At 45.5% G+C, this 27,920-nt stretch overlaps 1 protein-coding gene across 1 annotated transcript in view; it reads right to left on the bottom strand.

The window, feature by feature from the left end:
- Window positions 1-1,511: 1,511 nt before the first annotated feature.
- The window catches only part of LOC120063931 (zinc finger protein GLI2-like), a 101,188-nt gene continuing 74,779 nt past the window's right edge, over window positions 1,512-27,920 (bottom strand). The window contains exons 8-16 of the mRNA XM_039014241.1: window positions 23,222-23,423; window positions 22,560-22,761; window positions 19,205-19,315; window positions 18,771-18,902; window positions 9,846-9,995; window positions 8,826-8,990; window positions 8,340-8,618; window positions 6,063-6,402; window positions 1,512-5,344 (exon numbers count right to left, since the gene is read on the bottom strand). Coding sequence (XP_038870169.1) covers window positions 3,021-5,344; window positions 6,063-6,402; window positions 8,340-8,618; window positions 8,826-8,990; window positions 9,846-9,995; window positions 18,771-18,902; window positions 19,205-19,315; window positions 22,560-22,761; window positions 23,222-23,423 — 3,905 coding nt within the window. The 3' untranslated portion in view covers window positions 1,512-3,020. The remainder of the gene's footprint in view (window positions 5,345-6,062; window positions 6,403-8,339; window positions 8,619-8,825; window positions 8,991-9,845; window positions 9,996-18,770; window positions 18,903-19,204; window positions 19,316-22,559; window positions 22,762-23,221; window positions 23,424-27,920) is intronic.

Genomic DNA, 27,920 nt, shown 5'->3' with positions numbered 1-27,920 from the left:
TAATCTATGATAAAATCACCCCCCAAAACAAAAGGCATCCTTTGCAGCTAAACATCAAATATACTGTAGGTAGATGTTATTTTGCTAGCTGCAATTATGTATTTACAGTACCAGTCAAAAGTTTGGACACACCTACTCATTCAAGGGTTTTTCTTTATTTGTACTATTTTCGACATTGTAGAATAATAGTGAGGACATCAAAACTATGAAATAACACATATGGAATCATGTAGTAACCAAAAAAGTGTTAAACAAATCAAGATATATTTTATATTTTAGATCCTTCAAAGTAGCCACCCTTTGCCTTGATGACAGCTTTGCATACTCTTGTCATTCTCTCAACCAGATTCACCTGGAATGTTTTTCCAACAGTTTTGAAGGAGTTCCCACATATGCTGAGCACTTGTTGGCTGCTTTTCCTTCACTCTGTGGTTGAACTCATCCCAAACCATCTCAATTGGGTTGAGGTAGGGTGATTGTGGAGGCCAGGTCATCTGATGCAGCACTCCATCACTCTCCTTGGTCAAATAGCCCTTACACAGCCTGGAGGTGTGTTGGGTCATTGTCCTGTTGAAAAAAAATGATAGTCCCACTAAGCGCAAACCAGATGGGATGGCGTATCACTGCAGAATGCTGTGGTAGCCATGTTGGTTAAGTATGCCTTGAATTCTAAATAAATCACAGACAGTGTCCCCAGCAAAGCACCCCCACAACATCGCACCTCCTCCTCCATGGTTCACCACACATGCGGAGATCATCCTTTCACTTACCCTCCGTCTCACAAAGACACGCCAGTGTCATCAGACCAAAGAACGTATTTCCACCGGTCTAATGTCCATTGCTCGTGTTTCTTGGCACAAGCAAGTCTCTTCTTCTTATTGGTGTTCTTTAGTAGTGGTTTCTTTGCAGCAATTCGACCATGAAGGAGTGAGTCATGCAGTCTCCTCTGAACAGTTGATGTTGAGATGCGTCTGTTGCTTGAACTCTGTGAAGCATTTATTTGGCCTGCATTTTCTGAGGCTGGTAACTCTAATGAACTTATCCTCTGCAGCAGAGGTAACTCTGGGTCTTCCTTTCCTGTGGCGGTCCTCATGAGAGCCAGTTTTATCATAGCCCTTGATGGTTTTTGCAACTGCACTTGAAGAACATTTCAAAGTTCTTGAATAAATAAATAAAGAAAATAAAGAAAAAACATTGAATGAGTAGGTGTATCCAAACTTTTGACTGGTACTGTATATCAATCTGTATTGCTAAAGTATCGCGTAAGATCCGCAATAAAATGTCACGTTAATTTCCAGTTGAGCCGACTTCTCCGCAACAGCGGGAACATTGCCTCGCTCTATAGTTATTTGACATGAGGATGGTTTTCATGGTGTGTAGAATTCATTAGGGTGGGTGCTGAAGAGTTTAGATATCGACACTTTGCTTTCATGTGTCCCAGAGGGACGAGACCATGTGATTTCAAAGGAGACACAAAACAGAACTTTGGTTAAAAAAGAAAAAACGTGGATACTGTATTTGAAATGTACAAAAGCTATATACAACACACACACACACTCACACTGAGCATAGCCAAATGAATGAGCAGTATACCTATACATACTATAAGGCTACTTTAACTCCAGGAAACAAACTAAATAAAAACTTAGGAGTTGCGGTTTATCATTGTCTTTGATATGAATCGTAATCAAAGTAATACATTCCTTATTTGAATCTCCATATAGTCCATGTCTAGCTCAGAACTCAGGGAAGAGGGAGGGTAATGAATCCACTAATTAGTGTGTGATCATGTCCACAGAGAACACATGGAGTACTTGCATATTCCTTTAGAGATCTGATTCCTCCTAGACATTGCGAGGCATGGGGATCCGTGTGTGTCTTCACAGACTGACTGACACTGAGGCAGATCTCTGTCCTTTTCAATCATACAGTCAGTCTCACAAGGAGGAGGGTCCATAGAGGGTTAGACATTTTTTGGAGGGCACTTGGAGGATATTTTATACAGTATGACTGAAAGGGGCCATCTCCTGCTGTACGCTAGGGTCTGGTTTCCCGGATACAGATTAAGCCTAGTCCTGGACTAAAAATCATTTTCAATGGATAATCTCCACTGAGCATGGGTTTTAGTCCAGCACTAGGCTTAATCTTCGTCCGGGAAACCGGCCCTAAGAGCTTGGCAACGGAACCTGTTCCACTGCAAGCTCCTCTATACACGGATAGATGTAAACAATGTAGCATCGCAATGTTAAATAGTGGCATCATACTGTAATCGGCTTGCAATAATTACGTCTCTTCAACATAATTTAAACCACATACCTTACAGTATATTTATAAACATGATGGAAGGTTGTAATGAGAAAAATGCTATTCTAATATTTTCATATGCATTTTTTCTTGGCAACATCGTTACATGTATGTACGTTTTATGAGTTCACATATTATTCAAACTTGATCTTTTTATCAAGGCACTTGGTGAACTGCTTTCAGTGCACTGCTTTTTTAAAGGTAACAAACATCAACAAATACTGAGCAATGGACACATTTGCCAATGTATTTTTATACCCTTGTCTATTTTTATTCGTAGATACAAAGTATGGCTTTTTAAAACAGTGATACAAATACCCCTTATGTCTTTACTACACTTACTTTATCTAACATAAACATTACTTAAAATGTACTTGAGCAAATATTACATATAACTGGATAAGCAAAGTCTCTAGATCGACATTCTCCTGATAAGTAACAATTTCCATAAGGTATTGTTACATATAATCAGAGCTTTTATAGTACATTTTTCCTGATGCTTTCTTGAAAGGGTCTGAATATACAAGGGGACCGTCCCAATAATCTCTCCTTCCTCCTGAAGTGTGCACTACTCCCCACAAATTTAAAAGCATTTGATTGGTGTAGGCATGGGCCAGAGGGAGTTTCCATTCACCAATCATTTCCTTTGAAATTCATGAAAGGAAGTGAACACGTGAACACTTTGGGAGAAAAACTATTGGGATGCAGCCAAGGCATTAGCTCATCATGTTGAGGAACTTACTCTCCTCAGCCAGGGCGGTCAACATGGAGTTCATATCGCCTATGGCCATGTTACCGATCCCTGCTGGCACGGAGGCCAGGGTCACAGAGCTACGGGGGGTGGTGAGCCTGGAGGAGTTCTGGGACAGACTTGTGAGGAGCCTGGGGCTGAGAGTCCCCGACATCAGGCTGGAGTGGTCGCCATCATCCAACATGGCATCAAAGTCAATCTGGGCGTGCTCCACACCAGAGGAGTCCACGGTGCTGGTGACCTGGTTGACCCCTGAAGATGCCATGAAAACGGCAGTGCCTACCGGTGCCTGGGGTGTGCAGGGGGACATGGGGGAGTCGAAACTCAGGTTGTTGTTGGACTCGAACATGTGTATCTGGCCAGTGTATAACATTGGAGCGTTAGAGTTGGAGTTTCCCTTTTGTCCGACGTTATGTGCTGCGGTGCGGCCTGGCTTCTTTGGACTGGCCTCAGAGGTGTTGTGATTGAAGTCAGACTGAAGGAAACGGTTCTGCATCGTACTGCTGGATCTTACATGTTGTCTGGACATAGACTTGGTCTCCATGGGAAGCCTGGGCTGCATCCCATCTCTGGTCCCAGTATGGACGGCTTGCTGCTGAGGCGTACTACTGTAGTTCAGCTGCTCAACCTGATTCATGTGAGGGGGATAGCTTTCAACCTGAGTCCTTGATCTGTAGTTTTGAATATCTGGATTATGTGTTGCCATTACTCTGCCATTGGGCAGTGCCATGCCGTTGTAGTTGGGTCGTAGGCTGCCATTCCCAGATCCAGAGTTAGGGATGGGGACAATGTCTTGGCCGTATCCCTGCTGGGGACTCTTCTGCTCAGTATAATTCATGCTGCATGGCTGCCTCTGTTGCTGTTGGACAGAGTTGATCCTTTGGGCGTTGCTTCTCTGGCTGTAGCCTTGTAGCTCCATGTTCTGGCTCATAGGCATCACCTGCTGGTTACTGTTACTACCCATACTACCCTGGAAAGGCCCACAGTTTTGTCTCTGCTGAACCACTGCCAGGTTGTTGTTTCTGAGGAGGTTCTGCTTGGTGACTCTTGAGGTGCCTGTGGCGTCCACAGTCCCTGAGCTGACCTCATTCCACTGCACTGGCATGTTGTTTTTGTTGTTCATACTGGGTGAGGTTGGGTACTGCTGTTGCTGTGATCCAGAACCAGGGCTCATCTTGTAGGGCGTTAGGGGGGCCTGGCCTGACTCAGACAGGGGCATGTTGGTATCCACCATGGCCATCCTCCTTTGCCCATAGAACTGCTGCTGGGGCTGCTGGGAGGAGGTCATATTCCCTTGGTCCTGGAAGCCGTGTGATTGGCTGTTGGTGTAGTCGGCGGGGCCTGCTGATTGGTCGGCGCCAGTGTTCTGAGACCTGAGATACTGTACGACATCATCAGGCAGCACCATGTCCTCGTCCCCTGCAGGGTCCAGCCCGTCCACAGCCATGGTCTCCATCACCACATTCTCTGAGATGCTGGGGGGCCGCGGGGCGAAAGAGTGGCGGTGCAGACTTCCGTCGGACCGTGTGTAGCCCTGCATAGCCAGGCCCCGGCGATCAGTAGAGGGAGGAGGCATCATGGAGTTGGGGTTCATACTGTTCATGCTGTTGTAGCGCTGGACCCTCGGCAGGGACAGTGGGTCCAAGGTGGGTCTGCGGACGGGATCGCTGGCTCGCCGTGGCAGGTTCCCAGGGACCTCGTGGGGCATCATACTATGGTTACTGTAGCCAATGTCACTGCAGCGTCTGGGCACTGCTCCAGCAGGGGGCTGGAACTGGTTGGAATGGGAGGAGCTCTCCCTCTCCTGGGAGTGGTCCCCGTACAGGGCCATCCTGGTCCTGAGGCTCATGCGCTCCATGTTGGGCAGAGGTGTGGGTGGAGCTCCCCCAGTTGCGGCAGCATACTTGGCCTTAAGATGGTAGTGCTGAGCCGGGGTGAGGCTGAGCAAACTAGGGATGTTTCCACCACCCCCTCCACACTGGCTGGCCTCGCTGGATCTCCGGGACAGGTCTGTGGAGATGGGGTCGTAGGAGTCGGCTGAGCTAATGTTGTTGTGGCGGTTGCTGAACTGCGAAGCTTCGGAAGACCGGCGGCTGGAGTAGCAGGGGGAGATGCCCGAGGAGCGGCGGCTGGTGTAGGCTGAACTGGCAGTGCTGGTGTTGCTGTACCGGCGGGCCTGCTCATTCAGCTGGTTTAGCATGGTCACCTCGCATGATGACAGGTCACCAAGACGCTGACCAGGGTAGGGCCCGGGTGGAGCGATCATATTGGAGTTCTCCAGAAGGGAACCTGAGGAACCAACAAGAGGAACCACATTAGAACATATAGAGCAAAACACCTTTCTTGGTTTCTGAGGCTGCTTCACAAATTCCTCCCAACTCCATCTCTCCGATTGTGGATGAACGCAAAAAAAAAAGTTGGTTATTTGGTAATTTGTACCCCTTTTTCTCCCCAATTTCGTGATATCCAAGAGGTAGTTACGGTCTTGTCCCATTGCTGCAACTCCCATACGGACTTGGGAGAGGCGAAGGTCGAGAGCCATGCGTCCTCTGAAACACGCACTGCTTCTTGACACGCTGCTCACTTAACCCGGAAGCCAGTCGCACCAATGTGTCGGAGGAAACACCGTACAACTGGCGACCGTGGCCGCGTGCAGGCGCCCGGCCCGCCACAGGAGTCACTAGAGCGCGATGGGACAAGGACATCCCTACCGGCCAAACCCTCACCTAACCCCGACAACCCTGTGCCAATTGTGTGCCGCCTCATGGCCGGCTGCGACACAGTTGTCATGGCCGGCTGCGACACAGCCCAGGATCGATTCCGGATCTGTAGTGATGCCTCAAGCACTGTGATGCAGTGCTTTAGACCGCTGTGCCACTCGGGAGGCCCTAGCGAGAATTTTTTAATAAGATAATATTTTTCTTCCTTGTCATCGTTTATTAAACTTTCAGCATTATGACAGTTTTTAACAACAGTTGTTATCAAAAACTCAATATAAAACTCTTACCAACAGCAGGAATAGGAGGCAGCTTGGTGTTCCGGATCTGTGGACCAGAGTTGGTCCAGGGACACGAGTCTCTCACATTCTTCAGCCTCTCCTTCTTGATGTTCTCCAGCTTGATGGTGACTCCTCCCCCTTTACGGAGCCCAAGCCCCACCCCTGCTGAGTTGCCGTGGGAGAGGGTGGAGGAGTCTACCATGGGAGGGTCATCCAGTGCACTCAGCTCCCCAAAGCTGCCCCCGCTGTGCAGGGCTATCTCTACTCCACTGTCATTGTTGTGGGCACTGCCAAGTGGCGATGGCTCACTGCTACATGACGAGTGACCGCCAGGGCTGGATTGATACGTCTGGAGAGGGGGACAGGATATATGGTTTATGTTAGACACCAGATCAAGCCTATCAAGGGCTTTTCATATTACTAAGTTGAACCAAGCTCTACTGAGTGGTTTTGTTCAGGTTGGCATGGTAGTGTGAAAAGGGTACCACAGTCAGACCAATTGCTCTTTGCTAAGAACCTATTTTTGTTTCTTTTTGACCATTTTAATTGAAAAGGATCACAGTAAGGTACTTAATTCAGGGCATGGTCATTGTAAAAATATGCTTAAAGTATGTACAAGCTGGATGTAGAAGCCTAAGTATTATTGTTTCTTAGTTTACTCCAATTAGGGGAGGGGTGGTAGGGTTTGCGGGAAATAATAAAGGAAAATATAATTAAAAAAGATATGTATATATATATATATATATATGTGTATTTATGTGTATATGTATATATATTTATATATATGTGGGTATGTATGTGTATGTATGTATATAAATATATTTACAAAAAAAATATGGGGGATTGGAAATGATGTAGACAATTACATTGATGGAAGCTACAATCTATCTGCAATATCTAAATATAATATAAAAATATATAAAAATAATAATAATAATATATATGCTTAAAGGCCTAGTGCAGTCAAAAACGGGATTGTTCTGTGTTTTCTATATATTTTCACACTATGAGGTTAGAATAATACTGTGAAATTGTGAAAAATATGTTAATGCACTTTTAGTGTAAGGCCTGAAATTTCAGCCTGATTTGGTGGGATTGAGTTTTGGCTTGCCTGGTGACATCACCAGGCAGTCCATTTGTTATCAGACCAACAAGAAAGAGTTCCAAACCTCTCTGCCAATAACAGCTAGTTTTCAGTTTCCCCTCCCCACTCAGACCACTCCCAGACAGTCCTAGCAAAATTCTTGCTTGAGAAATTGCTCTTTGCTAAGAACCTATTTTTGTTTCTTTTTGACCATTTTAATTGAAAAGGATCACAGTAAGGTACTTACTTGTTACCCAGAAATGATTTGATATTGAGAAAAAAACAGCTGTATTGGTTAAAATATTAAATACTGGAATACAGTTGCACAATTCTGATTAATCAAGTATGTAAACTCTTTGCAAAACCACAAATTAAATAAATGATGTAGCCTAGCTATAGTTTCATAATCTTATTTATCATAGATGTGTTGGATTCATTTACAAAGGAAACAAGTATATTGTGGAGCGATGGAGGGATACTGTGAGTCTAATCCCAGTCAAGTGTTGATAGTGATTAATTCTGACACAGACTGAACTAGAAAGAGTCTTGATCACAGCTTGATTGCTGACACTATTTGTTCCACACACATGCTGAACAGTCCCGTTCTTTGAATATTAATTTGATAATGACTTTTATCATGGCCCGACAGACATTACTGTCAGATCACGTAGGCCACAGAGGAATATAACTGAATAAACTGTAGACAGTACAGTATAGACTTTTAAAACCAGAAGCGCTTGGAAAGTGCTTGGTGTAATCCTCTATTCTTTCATACATAAAGGAACAGAGTAGTGCAATTTGTACAGATGCAAAATTGACATGCAGTTAGAAAGCATTGAAATGAAAGAGAAAAAGTGGTGGTGCTTACCTCAGAGATGCCTGTCCGTTGGGGAAAGTGTTAAAGAAAGAGAAGCACATTCAAGTAGTGACCAGAGAGGTGAGATGGATTAGGAGAAGGGTAGACCATCAGCAGGTCAATTGTCCATCACAGTTAGCGTGAAAGGTGATGGGATAGATGGTGAAATGCCTGCATTTGAGTCACAAGACTCAAATATCATAGAATATGTATGAATGGTACTGATAGGATTTGCATTGATAGTTTAAGTAGTTAGTAGTTGAGAGGATTTTGACAATAGTCAAAGTCAATGCTTTGTTAAACAATTAGTGGTGATGACACATTGGAATGTCACACCCAGTCTTACCATCGAGTTCTCGGTCTTGATTGACTTGACCTGCAGGCAGTCCTCCACTCCTCTAGTAATGCTGTTGGCCTCCATCTTTCCATCTACCCCTCTATCACTCTGTTTGGCATTTGCCTCGTTCTCTCCATTTCCCTTGGGAGGACCCCTGGGAGGCACATCGCCACGTTGTTTCTTGGTGACGTGGGCCTCTGGTCCGTGAACCGTCTTCACATGCTTCCTGAGAGAGCTGGGGTCTGTGTAGCGTTTAGTGCACCCAGGGATTTTACAGATGTAGGGTTTCTGGGAAAAATAATAAAAAATTATGTCTTATTACCTCATGCTTATGTTGATTACTGATTTCTTTCATTGTCTTCTGAAAATGCAATATATAAAAACAAAATTAATGTTTATGCGCATTAGTTGATTTAAATAATGGCAGTGGGTAAATACTGTATGTAGATGTAGTTCAAAGTATGTCTTTGAGGTGATTGTCTATAAGAGCCGTACCTCATTGGAGTGTGTGCGGTTCTGGTGCTTGGCTCTGTCTGAGGCGTTGGAGAAGGCTTTGTTGCAGCCCTCATGTTCACAGACGTACGGCTTCTCCCCTGTGTGGGACCTCAGGTGGGTCTTCAGGTTCTCCAGGCGAGAGTAGGCCTTACAGCATCCTTCAAACTAGAGAGAGGGAGGGAGGGAGACAAAGGTCAGTTAGACATAGCCTCAGAGACTCTTACATGTATCACACAAAAGTATTTGCTCGTAGAGAAAAATTACTATTACAAGTATTTAAGCTAAGTAAGAGACCATGGAGAGCTTTGTTGAAACAAAGCATCAAAGCTGTTCTGTGTTTAGCTTTGGTATGCTACAATAGGCTATGCATTGATTTGGTATTCCTTCAGAGCGGCATACTGTGCTGTGCACTGTGGGTAATTGACAGTTTGTGTGAGATGGGATCAAACTATATTCGCTCAAAAGTGGACATAAAAGACCTACGATCCTCCCTTCAAAAACACAAGACTTGCTAGAGAGGGAGATATCTGGGGGTGAATGAGATGCATGTGGGATTTAAAACTAAACTCTTTACACTTTAATAACTAATATCCTCCCCTCCTGTCAATCAGCCTTGTGAAGTCTCTAGTCAGAAGTATTTTAATGGACTGGACTCACAAGGCCTCATCAATGAGCTTTGAAGCTGAGGAAACTACACTCTGAATGTGATCATCATGAGTGGACTGCATGCTACAGATGAGGCCCTTAGGAATTCCCGGAAAACTCATCTAGATGGAGAGGAAGGATCACTACTGGTAAGAAATAGGCTCGGAGTGAAGAAATACAGTAAAGTTACGGTCAATAGTTATTACAGGGTGCAAAGCATAACCCTATCTAAAGGTAGGACTTGTGTAGAAATGTGTTTAATACAAGGAGAGATAGTTATGTGAGTGGCTTATCCATGACCTATAATAGAAGGCTCTGGGCTTATTGAAATAATGTGTACATGCCCAGGTGCTAGTTGGGAGTTGGAATTCTTACTGTGCATTTGTGTGGCTTCTCCCCAGTGTGTCTCCTCATGTGGACCACCAGCATGTACTGAGCTTTGAAGGGCTTCTGTTCTCTCGAGCACTCATCCCAACGGCACACAAACTCTTTCTTCTCCCCATGGATGTGGTCGTTGTTGATGTGCTGAAGAGAGAACAGGGGAACATGGGTTTACATGGGAGTAAAACACAGCCGACACATCCATGTATCTCAACTTGTTTCAGGATATGATCTTCTCAATCAACTGTCAGACTGTCTTTAAAGCTATCCCTTTCCTGCTCATTCGAGGTGGGATGGTGTTTGTGTGTGTGTGTGTGTGTGTGTGTGTGTGTGTGTGTGTGTGTGTGTGTGTGTGTGTGTGTGTGTGTGTGTGTGTGTGTGTGTGTGGAGAAGTGAGACGTTTAGTCAGCAAAGAGCTTGTGAGAGCAGGCCTCCCAAACATCCCTCTCTGAGATCCCGTCCTTTCCCCAAGCCAGACCACGAGTGACAACGCCAGCCATCATGGCTGACAGTTTGTCTACAATGTGAGTTGTAGACAAAGGGTTGTGAGTGTTTTGTCAGGTACTGTGTCTCACACACACACAATGTTTTCTCAGGCCCTATATGCGTCAGAGGGAGGGGACTTCCTTTACTAACCGGAAGAGGAATTAGGATCAAGAATAATCCTGAGTTGTCTGACAGTCACACCTGAGATTTACACACATCTCCTCCTCTCTCTCCCTCAGATGCACATGCTTCAACAGCTGATTATGTTCTTTGATGAACACGTTGCACCCCCCCAAAGAACACGTTGCACCCCCCCACCCTCATTTTGCCCTCAGAATAACCTCAATTCGTCGGGTCATGGACTCTACAAAGTGTCGAAAGCGTTCTACAGGGAGACTGGATCATGTTGACTCCAATGCCTCCCACAGTTGTCAAGTTCGCTGGATGTCCTTTAGGTGGTGGACCATTCTTGATACACACGGGAAACTGCTAAGTGTGAAAAACCCAGCAGCGTTGCAGTTCTCGACACAAACCGCTGCGCTTGGCACCTACTACCATACCCCGTTCAAAGGTACTTCAATATTTTGTCTTGCCCATTTACTCTCTGAATGGCTCTCACACACAATCCATGTCTCAATTATCTCAAGGCTTAAAAATCCTTGTTTAACCTGTCTCCTCCCCTTCATCTACACCAGGCCTGGGCAAAGGCCGGCCCGGGGGCCGTATTTGGCCCGCGAACCTGATTCAATACGGCCCGCGGAATCATGCTCAGATCACATAAAGAATTTACGATAGTAAAGTTTTGAAAAACATATTTGTCATTCAAATGAAAAGCCCAATGAATGCCTTTGTGTAATGATTCAACTCCCACCACTTGTGGGACATTTATTTTGAAGGCCGTATAAATAACAACTGCACGAGGACAGACAGTGACTGACAGGCTGACACACACGTCACAGTTACAGATAGTAGCTAGCTAGAAAATGCACAAAAATTAGTATTTCAAAGAAAAGGAAAGTAGACAATGAATGTAGTGTGTTCCAGCAAGAGTGGACATCGACATATTTCTTTATTGAGGTATCAGGGAAAGCTGTGTGCTTAGTGTGCAAAGAGAGCATCACTGTCTTGAAAGACTACAACTTGTCCCAACACTTCCAGACGAAGCATGCAGAGAAATATAAGAATATATCTTCTGAGTGCATCGAAAGAGTTGCTTTCTCAGTTGCAAAAGCAGCATGGACTTTTCACAAAACTGCATTCAGCAAACGACAGAATTGCGAGAGCTAGCTATGTACTGTCCCACAAGATTGCTAAACAGAGCAAGCCATTCGCTGAGGGCAAATTCATTAAAGAATGTTTAATTGACTCTGCAGCAATACTTTGCCCCGACAAGAAAGAGCTGTTTGAAAATGTTTCCCTGTCAAGACAAACAGTGACACGGCGTGTTGTGGACATTGCAGAGAATATGGAACAACAGTTGAAAGACAAGGTAAAGGATTTCACCTATTTCTCCTTGGCCCTGGATGAGAGCAGTGATGCGCGTGACATGGCACAGTTGTTGATGTTCTGACGAGGCATAACCCCAGACTTTGAAATTACAGAGGAGCTTGCTTCAGTGCAGTCAATGAAGAGCACAACCATAGGGAAAGATTTATTGGAGCAGGTTAATAAGTGTGAAGCAAAGCTGGGACTGAGTTTTGAAAAGTTATCCAGTGTGACCACTGATGGGTGCCCAAACTTGACAGGAAAAAACGTTGACCTTTTGAAAAGGACACAAGATCAAGTAGCTGAGCTGAGCCCAGATCAGAAATTATTTTCCTGCATTGCATTATTCATCAGGAGGTGCTCTGTAAATGTGTTCTGAAAATGAACCATGGTGTGGATACAGTCACTAAAGTGGTAAACCTCATAAGAGCAAAATCTTTAAACCACAGGCAGTTTGTCTCACTGTTGGAAGAGACAGAGTTGGGTCATGCAGATCTCCCCTACCACACAAACGTGAGATGGCTGAGTTTGGGGAAGGTGCTTAAAAGGGTGTGGGGCCTGAAGTCGGAGATTGCTGAGTTTTTGCAAATGAAAGGAAAATGTGGATTTCCCTCAACTGCAAGATAAAGAATGGTTGGCTGATTTTGACTTCACAGTGGACATCATGGCCCTCATGAATGAACTGAATTCCAAATTACGAGGAAGGGCCTTTTTGCACATCAGATGTACAGCCTTGTCAAAATTACTCCTCCTGACCCGCCAAGTAGAAGCCAACAATCTCACCCACCTTCCGACACTAATAGTCTGTTCCCTATCAGATGACCAGCGGGAGAAGTATACATCGCTGCTGTGTGCTTTGAACGCTGAGTTTTCTCATCGTTTTGAGGATTTCAAAGTGTTGGAAAATGACATGCTGTTGGTTTCCTCTCCTTTCACCTTCAATGTGGATAACGCTCCCACTGACCTGCAACTTGAGCTTATCGATCTTCAGTCTGATGCAGTGATTGGATAACTATTCAAAACAATGTCACTGACGAGGTTCTATGCATCTCTCGACGACAAAACTTTCCAAAGATTAGGAGTCATGCTCAGAAGATGTTTGCACTGTTTGGGTCAACCAATGTATGTGAACAGACATTTTCAGTGATGAAATATAACAAGTCAAGAAACACATCATCATCTCTTACTGACTCTCACCTCTCAGCAATCCTGCGCATAGCGACGTCAGAAACTATACCAGACTTCACTGCTCTAGTCAATGCCCATCAGAGACTTCACTCCTCACACTGATTGAGTAGTTTAAATGTAATGTTGAGCTCTCTCTTTCTTGTGTTTTTGTGCATACCCGTTAACAAGAGTTCTGTCCATGGTGCTGAATGCTGTCACGTTCTGACCATAGTTCTTTTGTGTTTTCGTTGTTTTAGTGTTGGTCAGGACGTGAGCTGAGTGGGCATTCTATGTTGTCTGTTTCTATGTGGGGTTTCTTGTTTGGCCTGATATGGTTCTCAATCAGAGACAGGTGTTTTGCGTTGTCTCTGATTGGGAACCATATTTAGGTAGCCTGTTTTGTGTTGGGGTTTTGTGGGTGGTTGTCTTCTGTCTTTGTGTCTATGCACCAGATAGGACTGTTTCGGTTTTTCACATTTGTTGTTTTGTAATTTTGTAGTGTTCACGTTTATCGTCTTTATTAAAACATCTTGAACACTAACCGCGCTGCGCTTTGGTCCTCTCCTTCGTCCACAGAAGAAAGTTGTTACAAATGCACAGTGTACTTTTCCCTCTGTGTAGTTCATTGCATGTTTAATAATGAAAATACCTTCCAAAAGGAGAACATGGATGTGGTTTATTTCTGTGCATGTTAAAAAAGTAAAATAAGTAGCATATCTGGACGTGATTTACAGTAGATATATCTGTCAACACAGTCATACACATGATGTATAATCCTGTAATATGATTCTGGCCCGCAATAGCAAAAATATATTCTAATGTGGCCCTCCATGGAAAATAATTGCCAGGCCTGATCTACACTGATTGAAGTGGATCAATAAAGTGACATCAATAAGGGATCATAGCCTTCACCTCGATTCACCTGGTCAGTCTATGTCATGGAAAGAGCAGTTGTTCCTAATATTTTGTACACTGTGTATATGCATACGTTCTTTACTTGAGGATTTCAAAAACATGACAGTGATTGGACATAAATGTCTAGAGTTACATTCTATTGAGCTACAGAAAACTAACTGACAATGAAAAACACTGATTTCTTGTTTCGAGGGAACTGCCTGTCTCTCATAGAAGTGTGTGGTCAGGAGGTCAGGAATAGTCACTCTGTCATTCTGATGTATTGTCTAGGCACGCAATGCCACTTGGTAGGATTACCCTGTCTGGTGCCCCTCCATTTCGACTAAGCCCTTAATTACAGTATATCCTGTCCTTTAGGCCCAGACAACCCGAATACTCATGTTACACACACACACACACACACACACACACACACACACACACACACACACACACACACACACACACACACACACACACACACACACACACACACACACACACACACACACACACACACACACACAACCACACAACCACATGGAAAATATTCACATCCCCAGGTAAACCACTTCATTTCCTCTGAAGCCTGCACTATACCTTACTCATGTGGCCACTGTCACAAGCAAGAAGCAAATGGAGCAATACTCCATCCCCTCTTCAAGTCGGTTACATCCCATATGCCACCCTATTCCATAAATAGTGCACTACTTTTGACCAGAGCCCTATAGGGAATAGAGTGCCATTTGGGATGCAGATGTATACCCACTGACTGGGTTAGCGGTTGAGGATCATTCCTACCCAGTTCTTTTTTTAGAGAAGGAGGAGTGGATAAAGAAGTGTGTGGCCTGCAGAAGGATTACATTTTCAGCCATGTACTCTTCATTCCCGTTACATCTGCTCCTGCCACGCCCTCTACTTCTCATCCTGTGTCTCCCTAACCTGCCGCCACTCCCCCAGTGCTCTCTCCCTCTCTCTCTCTGTGTGGGTGTATCTGATTGTGTGTGTGGAGAAAGGTGTGCAGGAGTCAGAGCAGATCCCCACCAGCTGCAACCTGTTCCATAATCAAAACCTCTACAAATACTCAGCCCTGCCACTTCCACGTTGCCAGATCGTAGCCTTTGCTCAGTCAGTCTGCATTTCAAGCCGTTTGTTCCTGCATTGATCTTGTTATCCTGTGGTGCCTGTTTTCCCTAGCCTGACACTGCTCTTATCTCCGCTACAGTTCCGTCCGCTCTGACTCTGGTCCCTGTCTCCAGTCCCTCGTCTCATCAGTCCTGCTTCCCTGCCCTGGACCCCTGCTCTACTGCTTCCTTGGATTCCGCTCCGGACCTGCTTACCCTGCCCCTACTTCCCTTGCCTCAGCCGCAGCCTCAGTTCCTGGTTCCCTGCTACCCGCCAGAGCTCCCCCTGGCCTGCACCCCATCTCCCCCCGGTTTTCAATAAATACCTTGGTTACCTTATCCCTGTCTCTTCGTTTGAATCTGCACTTGGGTTCACCTGCTCCACCCCACGTAACGATACCATAGTGAAACCATAATATGAGGCTACTCAGGAAGGATTAGTTTGGGTAAATAGAACCTAGAAGCGCTATGCCATAATTTAGTATTTTTTCAAGGTGTGTGATTTCACTGGTGAGAACATTGTGTGAAACCTTGGATCTACAATACAGGGGCATGTGTACAGTAATGTAGATGAAGATATAAAGTCCTATCAAACTCTTAGCAGCAGACTCTCAGCTATTACATCTACATCTACCGAGATATATAATTAGAAGTTACTGTAACAAGAGACTCATTCATAAATACATTATTTTATAACACTGTATATACAATTGACATATACTGTTAGTATTTTCCTTCCTGGCTGCCTAACCCTTGTTCCAGAGAGTTGTGGTATGTTCTTTGCTTCACCTTGTCCATCCACACCCCACGCCCTACAATCTACACCCTACAATCCACACCCCACGCCCTACAATCTGCACCCTACAATCCACACCCCACGCCCTACAATCTACACCCTACAATCCACACCCCACGCCCTACAATCTACACCCTACAATCCACACCCCACGCCCTACAATCTACACCCTACAATCCACACCCCACGCCCTACAATCTGCACCCTACAATCCACACCCCACGCCCTACAATCTACACCCTACAATCCACACCCCACGCCCTACAATCTACACCCTACAATCCACACCCCACGCCCTACAATCTACACCCTACAATCCACACCCCACGCCCTACAATCTGCACCCTACAATCCACACCCCACGCCCTACAATCTACACCCTACAATCCACACCCCACGCCCTACAATCTGCACCCTACAATCCACACCCCACGCCCTACAATCTACACCCTACAATCCACACCCCATGCCATACAATCTACACCCTACAACCCACACCCCACGCCCTACAACCCACACCCCACGCCCTACAATCCACACCCCACGCCCTACAATCTACACCCCCACGCCCTATAATCCACACCCCACGCCCTACAATCTGCACCCTACAATCCACACCCCACGCCCTACAATCTACACCCTACAATCCACACCCCACGCCCTACAATCCACGCCCTACAATCCACACCCCACACCCTACAATCCACACCCCACACCCTACAATCCACACCCCACACCCTACAATCCACACCTTAGAATCCACACCCCACACCCTACAATCCACACCAGCAGGTCCTATCTCTGTTTTCTGTCCCCCTCAGCCCCTGACAGAGCAGTAGAGTAGGGGGATGGATGCTGGAACTAACTTGGTCTGGACTAGCCCTCTGTCAGGACAGAATGGGGTCGAGGGGCTGGGTGGCAGGAGGAGGGGGAGAAGTGAGAGGGTGGGGGAGGAGAGGTGGGTGAAAGGGGGAAAGATGGGGTAAAAGGGGTTCTTAGTTGGCTCTCCTCCTTGACTTGCCTTGTCAGAACAGTCTGGGACTGGGGTGCTGAGAGTGGAGGGAGAGGGTGGAAAGGGGGGAGAAAGGGGCTCCAAGGTGAATCCACTCCTGACCCGTAACACTGGGAGTTAGAGACTCCAGACCATTGCAGACTCAACTCAGAGACTCCCAGTCTGGGTACTGGGCTGACACATGCCGCTTGCCACCTGTCTGTCAGGTTGGGGAAACCCAATTGTTAATCACAGCCTATGAGAGTGGAGCAGCAGAGAAGGCTGCGTCGGGAGTTTAGTGGAGAAGAAAGGAATAGAACAGAGTTCGAAGGTCAAAGGTTAGAGCCAGGGGTTCGGGGTTACAGCTGCAGAGCCATTAGTGTACCTATGTCTCCTCAGTCACAATCAACAGGCTTCATTAACCCTGTGCGTGTCCACCACAGGAAAGGATCAACAGCTGTGACCCCCAACCCCTGGCTCTGACCTGGCACTGACTGGTTAAATCTTAAACTTGACGCACTGACTCTAACTCTGCACACTTCAAGGATGAGCAGAAGAGGCCGTTTTGAACTTTAGTTATTTTTATTTTTTAAATGCAAGGTCTTTAGGACTTTTTCCTGTATCTGTATGCCTCTCTCTCTGTGCCTCTGTCTGTGTGACTCTCTCTGTGTGACTCTCTCTCTCTCTCTCTCTCTCTCTCTCTCTCTCTCTCTCTCTCTCTCTCTCTCTCTCAAAAACATGGTTTCCTTGTGTTTGATACCATTCTGTTCACTCCATTCCAGCCATTATCCTCCTCTCACCAGCCTCCTCTGATTGGCATCCCATGTCATTGTAATAGCGGAGAATAGTTAATTTGTTGAAGAGTGTTGTCATACTGTCCCTTAAGCTAGATGAAACAGTACTGAGAGTCAGAGGCATACCCCTGGCTGTAATGGCACCAGCAGCTCCCTACTCTCAGATGTCCTAACTCTCTGAGGTAACTAAAGATCACTTAAGTGATAATGCCCTCGAAGCCAGTGCTTGGAGGATATACTGGCACGGGTGTTGATAGGCCCGAGATGAAGTCGAGGGCTGGCAAACTGTGCCAATACATCCCCCAAACACCGGCTTCGAGGGCATTATCACTTTTATATTATCATTAAAAACATTATTTTGATGAATTTATTCATACTATTTCATCCTTGCACAAGATATAGTCCTTTTTTGCTAGCTAGCAGACTACGGCTAACTTACAGTCACGTTAAACAGTGCAGCCAGAATAATAGCAAAGTAGCTGCATTTGCGTTTGTTTAAGCTACTTTCTAGTGACATTTATTTGGATATATCCATAACGATGAGCTAATGATGCGCGATTTCACTTGGCATAGAAAATGCGCTCTCTCGTTAGGACACTGTTGTTCGGTGGAGCTAGCCAACAACACAGCTAACACAATCACTTCAAACTGAAGCTGGAAAGACTGCAAACTTGCTGCACTTTGTTTCGTTTTGCCTGTTTTCTACTGACATTTATTTGTATACACTGTATATCCATAAAAATGATGTTGATCCATGATTTCGACTGGCTGAGAAAAGCTGCCTGCCTGCCTGTCTGTCTCATCCCAACTCCTGACCCCTACATGTTCATTACTATAGTACAGCTAGAGATCGAATACTGCAACATTGTTTCAATACTGAAACAATGTTGCAAATGATGGAGAGACAGACAGCAAGGTTAATACAAATCTCCACCGTTGAAAACTAAATGTTAGTCTAAAAGAAATGGGAGTTAATGTCTAGATGCTTTTTACAGTGGAGATCAAGTTTATAAATTGTCTGGGTGGATGGATTGCCAGGGAGATGGAACAGAGTAAATAGGCATTTAAACGTCATAGATTTAGCCGGTGGTAACCTGTGGAGTAGACACCGGCTGCAATGTGGTTTTAACCAATCAGCATCCAGGATTAGACCCACCTGTTGTATAATTTATAATAACTCACGTGAACGAGCTGGTCCTGGGTGTCGTACTCCTTGGTGCAGCCGTCCCAGTGACAGTTGGTCTCGTAGACAGCCTCTGGCTCCTGCTTCCACTCATCTTTATCCCGCTCCTCACTCAGGTCCAGGACATGCTCCTGTGGACCAGAGGACTCAGTCAGAGAGGGGTTCATGACTGTGTCTGACGTGCATGCACGCACACAGTATGTGTGTGTGTGTGTTGACAATAGCATATCGCTACCAACTATTCTGTACTATTCTGCAATTGCTTATCTGCTTCCTGATGATCTAAGATTGCTTTTACACAACTCGCTGTAAAGATAAGAAAAAGCAACAACACAGTTCGTCTTATTGATCTAGTGTAAAAGGACCCGGTATATTATATTTCTGTATGCCATTTATAAAGATCAATTAAGTGAGAGGTCGTGGGGTCCCAAACCTGAGAGCACGGTGATATGGACCGGGGTCCCTCTGCTTCTATCTTGACCTTGTGCCTCTTGGTGATCATGGGCTTGACTGTGCTGCTCACCGCCGGGTCGCCACCAGCATTCTGCAGGAGAGAGAAGGAGTTAGACGTTAGAGAGACACAGGCTATACCAGCCTTCTGAAGGACATACTGAAGAGCGAGAGGTAGAGTTCAGATAGAGTGGTCCTTTGTGGCTCAGTTGGTAAGAGTGTCGAGTTCAATTCACACAGGGATTACATACAAAATGTCTGCTAAGTGGCCAAATAGAAGAAGGAGTCAGAGAGTTACGGTGCTCTGGTGCGAAGAGATGGAGGCAGCGTGAAGATAACCCAGAGTGGCTCTGGCTGACTGGCTCTGTTCTATGGCAACATGATGATGTGAGGGTTGGTTGGTTCCAGAGACAACCTGAGCCAGCCAAGCACCAGGCTCAGGGCACATAACTCGTATAGCGACCCACCACAGAGAAACAGTTTAGACTGCTTTATGAGAGTCAGCCAGGGGAAATATGAAAAGAAATTATTACCCACACTGCAACGCTCAGAGCTTTGATCCTCCGACCAACTCTTAACACGACAGACAGACACAGCCTTTTAAAGCCTCAGTCACAGGCTCTGAGGAGGAGACACTCAGTGTGTGTGTGTGTGTGTTTAAGCATCATAAGAAAATATATGAAGGGAGGGTTCGGAGTCAGTGAGGAGGGGTCTCTCTAATCTCCAAATCTCACCCAGCAACTACACTACAGTACAGTACAGCGCTGACTGTGCTTCTGGGATCTCACTAACACTGACTTTTTTGGCTGGAAACCAGGGGAAATGTGGTTCTGTTCACTGTCAAGCTGAGGGGGAATTCAGCTCTCTCTGCCTGTGTGTGAGTGTGTCTCTCTCTGTGTGTGTGTGTGTGCGCATGTGTGTGTGCGCGCACATTAGTGTACTAAAATAGACATAGTGATGGAATATATGGGTGTCTGTGTGTGTCTGAGGGGGAGATGGTAAATGAGGGGGAAGTTTACATTCATAGAGACCATATTGTATACAATAAGTTGATAAAGGAGACAGAGGAAACACTTCTAAGAACTGAGACAGATAAAAACAGCTGCTAGTGGGAGGGAGTCATCCTCCAGCTGAAACATCTCTCACCAAAAACACTTGACAGTTTATGAGAATCTTGGGTTGGATTAATTTAGCATGACATCATTTTACCAATAACATAACTTGTACACAATGTACATATAATTCATGTTAGAGAGCTCTGGGTGTTCGTTAGGGCATCTTCACTTCATTTCAGTACATCTTGTGTTTTGTGTCAACTGAACATGACCCCAGATTCTGTGACTATTATTATATTACCCCTGTCTGTCTGTTTAGCAGGGATACAAACTTGTCACCTTTCAGCGAAATTCGCCGTTTTGAGTGTGTGTGTGTGTGTGTGTGTGGGGGGGGGGGGGGGGGCTTTGGATCACTACTGGCTGTAAGCGAACGAGCGATGCGCGTTTGGAGCAATACTGGCTGTATCCAAGGCTCAGCCAATCGTTTACATAACAACAGAAATCAGAGCAACAAGCGACTGAAGAGACAACCATCAGCGCGCGCTCTGGAAAGACAGCTTGCCAGCTACAGCAGCGCGTCTCTGAACGATAACGAAGAGGTAACGTTAGATGAGAAGCCTGACCACGGTGATGAAGCGTACTTAATGAGCTGTAACCGAAAAACAACTGGCATTTGGAAAGTTTGAGGTGAGGGAGAAAGTGGTGGAACAAGTATTTGCATTGTTAAATATCTTGTTAGCTGGATTGAATTATCCGTAGCTAGCCAGAGAAATGTTGAGCAACATTAGCCAACATATCTGATCAAATAATTGAGTTATGGTGTGAAAATTAGCTTGCTAATAAAGTCAGACAGCTAACGTTACAACATCAGATGAGCTAACATTAGTAACCTAACCAATTCTCTATAGTATTGTAGCGACCCACACAGACAGCTGTGTGTTATGTGTTGGGCTATTAGTTGGTTGTGTTGTATTTCCCAGTACCCAGTGTTCGCGGGGTCCGAAATGCCAATCAACCTGCTATCTGCCAATCACGGGAATGCCTGGAATGTTCTGATGCCAGGCATCCTGATGGTTGGCGGAGTGGCGTGGAGGGGGGTTGGGCAGGGGGATGGAGCATTGGAAGTTAAGACCAGGTTTAGCCATTGTTCTCTCTCTTACGTCTGGTCTTCACAAGAGAAGGTCACGGTTGTTTTATAGGGTATCCGTCATTTATTTGGCGTGGGCTACGGCCAAACAGTAGCCTGTGTAAAGTTGGGTTAATAAACCGTAAATTCGTAAACTCAAACCTCTGTCTGGACAATTGTTCCTTTATGATCCAGTTAGGTCATTACAGTATTAACTGGTAACGTATACGACTCCTTGCCGTTCCTCAAGTTATAACGCGTTAGTTGCTTACTGGACCCTGACATTCTGTGTGAAATGTTAACTAGTTAACTAGCTAACTAACTATGAGGCATTGCTTGTTAAACAAGTGGATTCAGGGATCAAGTGTAGCTGGAGCTGTGCCTGGTTTAAACTGGATGCCACCATAGAGGTGAAAGGAACACCACACACTTTCCTGCTTTCTGACTTTTGCTGGGACATTGTAGAACAGATGTCCACAGTCAGAAAGTGTACAATGTAGTATTGTGCAGTGTAGCCCAAAGATATTATTTTTGTTGTTTTGAATTTGACAGTAACACGTGTGAGTGAGGGGAGATTATAATTTGTTTTACTTAGTGAACGTTATTTTTGCACACAGTTTTGAATTTGACAGTAACACATGGGAGTGAGGGGAGATTATAATTTGTTTTACTCAGTGAACGTTATTTTTGCACACATGTAGCCTTGTGCACTTGATCGATGTCAACTATAGTGGCCACTATAATAGAGCAAAAATGGAATGCCTGTTTCTTTCATTCTATTTCTACTTTAAGATGTTTTTTCCCCAAGTGCAATATTTAGATGTGTGTGGTCACAAGCGTTCTATTATAAAGGCTGTCATGGCTAACTGCATTATTAGTGTATTGTTCTTTCTCAAGAGTGTCATTTGCAGTAAAGTCTAGGCAACAAATAACATTGGATTGCTTTTTATTTTTTTATAAATCTGTGAGTTAGGTTCACATTAACCACTTTTTATTTTACACACAGAGACTGATCATGTAGATCATATTCTTTGTTGTTTAATTAGTTAAAACCTGCATTCCCCCTAGCAGGGATTTATGCATGTTTCAGTACAACAACAAAAAAAGTCACCTTTTTGGGCCCTCAGCAGTTTGCATCCCTGGTTTAGGAGACTCACCTGGTTGGACTCAGAGCTGGAGGTGTTGTGGGTTGTGTTGAGTGCGGAGGCTGCAATGGCGTGGGCATGCTGGCGGGCAGCGAAGGAGGGCGAGGGCTGGATGAGGGGAGGGGTATGGCCGAACGCACTCAGGCCTCTCTGTTGGTTGAACAGCTGCTGGTATGCCATGGGGTTGATGGAGTGGGGGAAGGTGAACGACGGACTGGGAGAGGAAAGGGAAGGACAGTTATTAGCGGATCCACTCCATTTACAATAGCAAGAGACAGACATAACTCCGCTATAGGCCTGGACATAAGGTTGAATGCTGTGGCGATTGAGTGAACGAGTGACTAGTGTATGTGGAGCCCTTCAATAGATGTATAGATATGTGAAAGTAATAAATACTCTAACATTTAAAGATGAGAAAAGTTAGAATACCTTGTAAGTTTTCTTTGAGTGAGTGACTGGTGTAATGCCTTGTGTGTGTGTGTGTGTGTGTGTGTGTGTGTGTGTGTGTGTGTGTGTGTGTGTGTGTGTGTGTGTGTGTGTGTGTGTGTGTGTGTGTGTGTGTGTGTGTGTGTGTGTGTGTGTGTGTGTGTGTGTGTGTGTGTGTGTGCGTGTGTGTGTGCGCGCGCGTATGTATGTACAGTATGTGTGTGAATGCATGTGTGTATGTCCTGCACCTGATGCCGCTGACTGACAGGTGTCCGTAGGAGCTGCTGGCTGCAGAGCTGGAGCGTGAGTTGTTGATGTAAGCCACCAGAGAGTTGGGCGAGGTACGGATCATGGTCTGCAGGTCGATGCTGGCGTCTGAGAGAGGGGAGATGGACAGGGCTCGCTTCCTGTTCAGCCTGGGGGTCAGTCTGGGGCTGGAGAACCTGGACACTGCAGAGAATGAACACAATCAATCAATCAAATGTATTTGATAACTGTTTAACTGTTGTCACTAGTCATCATCTGTTTTTAGATGAAAGCAGCACAAATATTTTCTCCAGAGGCGTTCTAGTAGAGGTCATTGTGCTGCTAGTCTGGTCTAGACTACAGTACAGTCCCCCCTCAGTCTGTTAATGGCTGTGCTCCAAATGGCACCCTATTCCCTATATAGTGCACTGCTTTTGACTGGGCTCTGGCATAGGGCTCTGGTCAAAAGTGGTGCACTGTATAGGGAATAAGGTGCCATTTGGGACGTGGGCTATCTCTCTCCAGCATCTCTCTCATACAACTCTCTTTCTCCCCTTAAAGTTCACATCCTCTTATGCATAATTAATCACTTGCAATCATTTTCTGTAATTACCGTGATAAGAATCTCACCCAGTCAGTTGCATTTCAGCAAGTTAAATAGAGGCAATTTAAACACATTTATTTGAGAATACCATTAAAAGAATGAGGCATAGCTACAAAGGGCAGAAGTCAACCTAGAGAGTTGTGGAGGGCTTTTCCTAAGCTGTTTTTGGAGCATGAACATTACAGTAAAATAAAACACGTTTTGCCCATGAACTGTTGTTTTGTACTTTGTGGTAACTTTAACCCTTTTATCACTAATTCCCTCAGGTTGTGTTTGATACTAACCCTTATTCTCTATAAGAATGCATGTAGACATACTAAAACCACGTAGTTCTGTGTACGTCATTTTGACTCCTGTGTTCCAGTGGCAATGGGTGACAGCTACTGTAGGGAGAGATGGAAAGAGACAGAGGAGGTGATAGGGGGGAGTGGCTAAGGAATACAGGGTAAGGGTAGAGGGGAGTGGCTACCGGGAATACAGGGTAAGGGTAGAGGGGAGTGGCTAACGGAATACAGAGTAAGGGTAGAGGGGAGTGGCTAACGGAATACAGGGTAAGGGTAGAGGGGAGTGGCTAACGGGAATACAGGGTAAGGGTAGAGGGGAGTGGCTAACGGAATACAGAGTAAGGGTAGAGGTGAGTGGCTAACGGAATACAGGGTAAGGGTAGAGGGGAGTGGCTAACGGAATACAGGGTAAGGGTAGAGGTGAGTGGCTAACGGAATACAGGGTAAGGGTAGAGGGGAGTGGCTAACGGAATACAGGGTAAGGGTAGAGGGGAGTGGCTAACGGAATACAGGGTAAGGGTAGAGGGGAGTGGCTAACGGAATACAGGGTAAGGGTAGAGGGGAGTGGCTAACGGAATACAGGGTAAGGGTAGAGGGGAGTGGCTAACGGAATACAGGGTAAGGGTAGAGGGGAGTGGCTAACGGAATACAGGGTAAGGGTAGAGGGGAGTGGCTAACGGAATACAGGGTAAGGGTAGAGGGGAGTGGCTAACGGAATACAGGGTAAGGGTAGAGGGGAGTGTTGGCCAGCTGCTGTGGGTCAACAGGTGCTGAGCATTAGCCCTGGTGTGAGGGGACAGGACACAGACCAGGGCAGAGGACTGAGGGTAGTACTCATCTGGAGGGTTATTAGGCCTAACAGGGGGCATCATCAGAGGTGCTGGCAACAGGAAGTTCTTAATAGCTCTCATCCCACCTCGCCAAAACACGTGCCCCGTCACACACAGACACGTACACACACACCAGCCGCCAACATGTCAAACACACCACTGTCAACCTGCTTTATTGGGTAAATTAGTGATCCTTCCTTCCAGGCCGTATGGATCCAGAGACCACTATACTATTCCAAACCTACGGCCATAAAAACTGTAGTCTTATACATGGTGTGTGTGTGTGTAAAAACTTAAGTCTTACGTTTTCAAACTATTACGTTATAAAAGGCATATGTGAATAAAGAGCTGCAGGATAGAAGGATTCTGGCTGCTCTATGAAAACTAGCTGTAGAGATGTAAGAGATATTTATGAAAGAGTTGGCAAAAACAACAAACGGTCCATAGGAATGTTCCTCTATGAAGCTAATAAATAAATGTGTCATGTATCATTAGGCGTGTTGAGAAAGAGGGGGGTTTGTCTCAGGGGAGAGGGGGAAGAGAGGGAGTAGAGGGGAGAGGGTTGATACCCGAATACAGCGGCGGGTTTATAGTTCTCTAGAAAAGTTTGGGGTGGATTTACATTGAGTCTAATGGCTCTTTCTCTCTGCCTGGGACTGGGCTGGCCCATTGTGGAGCCGCTTGTGTGTGTGTGCGTGCGCGCGCGGTGCAGCGGTCCTATTAATCTCTGCTTGCCACAGAACTGAACCTCAGGGGAGATGCTTATTAATGTGCCACTTAATAAATCAGGAAACCAAACAGGGTACAACTCGCAGCCTGGCAAGGCTGGCGCCTGCCTCACCCCCTTGGCACCTATCCCAAAAGACTGCCTCATACCTCCTACCCTCCAACCCCCATTACCCAGACATGGTCTCACCCCCTTTCCAAAAGACATACCTACAACCTCCCCTAAACCCCACCCCTATGCCCCTAAACAAACTGTAGTCATAACCCCCCAAACCCAAACCCAAACCCACCACCACACACCCCTACCCTCAGACAGGATCTCAAACCCTCTCATACCTTATACCTCCAACCCCAAAATCCCCCTCCGTATCCACCCCTAGACAAACTGTAGTCTCTCCCTATGCAATTCAATACAACTTCATTTTCCCCTTAAGAGTCCCTAGCTAATGTGTTAGTCAACAGTGTGTGCATGGGAGCAGTGTTCGCTCCTCTAGCCTGGATCTGGCACACTAAGGATACACTCCTCCTGGGCCTCCGTGTTAGAGACACAGCGTACAAGGTCATTGCTGCGTCTGCTCTGCTAGAGGTCACTCAGGCAACACTCACACGGCGATGGAGTGTTTTATAGGTGGCGGGGCTCTAATTTAGGGATACGCCAGGTTCCGGTAGCGGAGAGTGAGAAACCAGATGTTCTATGAGGCGGGATACGCCGCGGGGAGGTGGCAAAGCGCTGGCGGAGAGATATGTCCTGTTCTTTAGGTCTAGGACTCTCTGTGGGAGCAGAGGAGAGCAGAGCACGGGGAGGGTTGGCTATAATTGGGGGATCTGGGCTCATAATTACAGGCACTTCAGTGCACATTCACCAAAAAACGAAAAGGGGGCAGAGTGATTATTTTAAGCATCTGCCTTGCTGTTTTAATTGAAATGGCTTTGTGGAAAATCAGAAAACTCTAATTGGAGGGTAGTTATCCTTTACCCCCCGTCCCTCCCCACCAACCCCAGTACAGCCCTAAACCAAAGCCCTCCGAATGAGAGTTGGCACAGGTTCCACACACAGCACGGCACACAAAGGTAGTCTCCCTTTGTTCAGTGTAACAGTTTGTATGGGATCAGGAGAGCCAGTGGAGCCCTGTGGAGGGCCTGGCTTTGTTGGGTCATTAGTTAGGAGTGTTGATTCACTACATCCGCTGCTTTCTGGCTCTGACTCTCTCTCTGGTCTCTCTTTCTCTGGTCTCTCTGGACTCTCTCTCTCTCTGGTCTCTCTTTCTCTGGTCTCTTTTTCTCTGGTCTCTCTTTCTCTGGTCTCTCTCTCTCTGGTCTCTCTTTCTCTGATATCTCTTACGCTGGTCTATCTCTCTGGTCTCTCCCTCTCGCTGGTCTCTCTCTTTCTCTGGTCTCTCTTTCTCTGGTCTCTCCCTCTGGTCTCTCTCTCTGGTCTCTCTCACTGGTCTCTGATATTTCTTTCTCTGGTCTCTCTCACTGGTCTCTCTCCCTCTCTCTGGTCTCTCTCTCTCTGGTCTATCTGGTCTCTCTCACTGATTATAATATTTTTTGCATGATTTCGGGTTTTGATGATTTTTTAAACATTAAAGTCACTATGCATTATGTGGGTTGAATGCTGTAACAACACAGAATAAAACAATTAAGTCCCATAATGGTAGTGACGGACCATGTGTGAATAACCATCAGTTATTCACAGTACTTTACTTTAATCAAATATGTCAGTTGTTGTGTATATTACATTTGTTTTATTTGATGACTTTATTATTTCATTCCAAGTCATCATCTCATCTCTATAGAGCTGCTTCCTATGCTGTTGGACAAAAATCCCAACTTTAGTAGTTCTTCAAAGTAAATAAGGCATACTTTTATGTCTGCTGAATAACAATACCTTGCGAAGCAACTGCTCTGTATCCCCTCTTGATCGCGCATTCTTCTTTCTCTTACATAGCAGGCATAAAATAAACACAGACTGGACAAGTAGCTGCTGCGCATTGGATTATGGTCATTGCAGTTAAAAGTCACGTTTTCTGCGCTAAACTATGTATAACATTGGCCTGTTGGAAACTACAACTCCCTACTACATTGCACAGTTCGGGCATGATCTGATTTATCTCTAGAGAAACAGCAGCTCAAAAAACTGAACAAAATGGAATCCAATAAAATGTAACAGACATCAGTCAATTAGTTTTCTAAAAACCAAAAAATAACCAACATTTTGGTTTAATCGCTCAGAACTACTCTCTGGACTCTCTTT

This window comes from Salvelinus namaycush, chromosome 19 (genome assembly GCF_016432855.1).
Source record: "Salvelinus namaycush isolate Seneca chromosome 19, SaNama_1.0, whole genome shotgun sequence".
Classification (NCBI taxonomy): Eukaryota; Metazoa; Chordata; class Actinopteri; order Salmoniformes; family Salmonidae; genus Salvelinus; species Salvelinus namaycush.
Note: the sequence above shows the minus strand (reverse complement) of the source record. Positions and strands in the feature narration are given on the sequence as shown.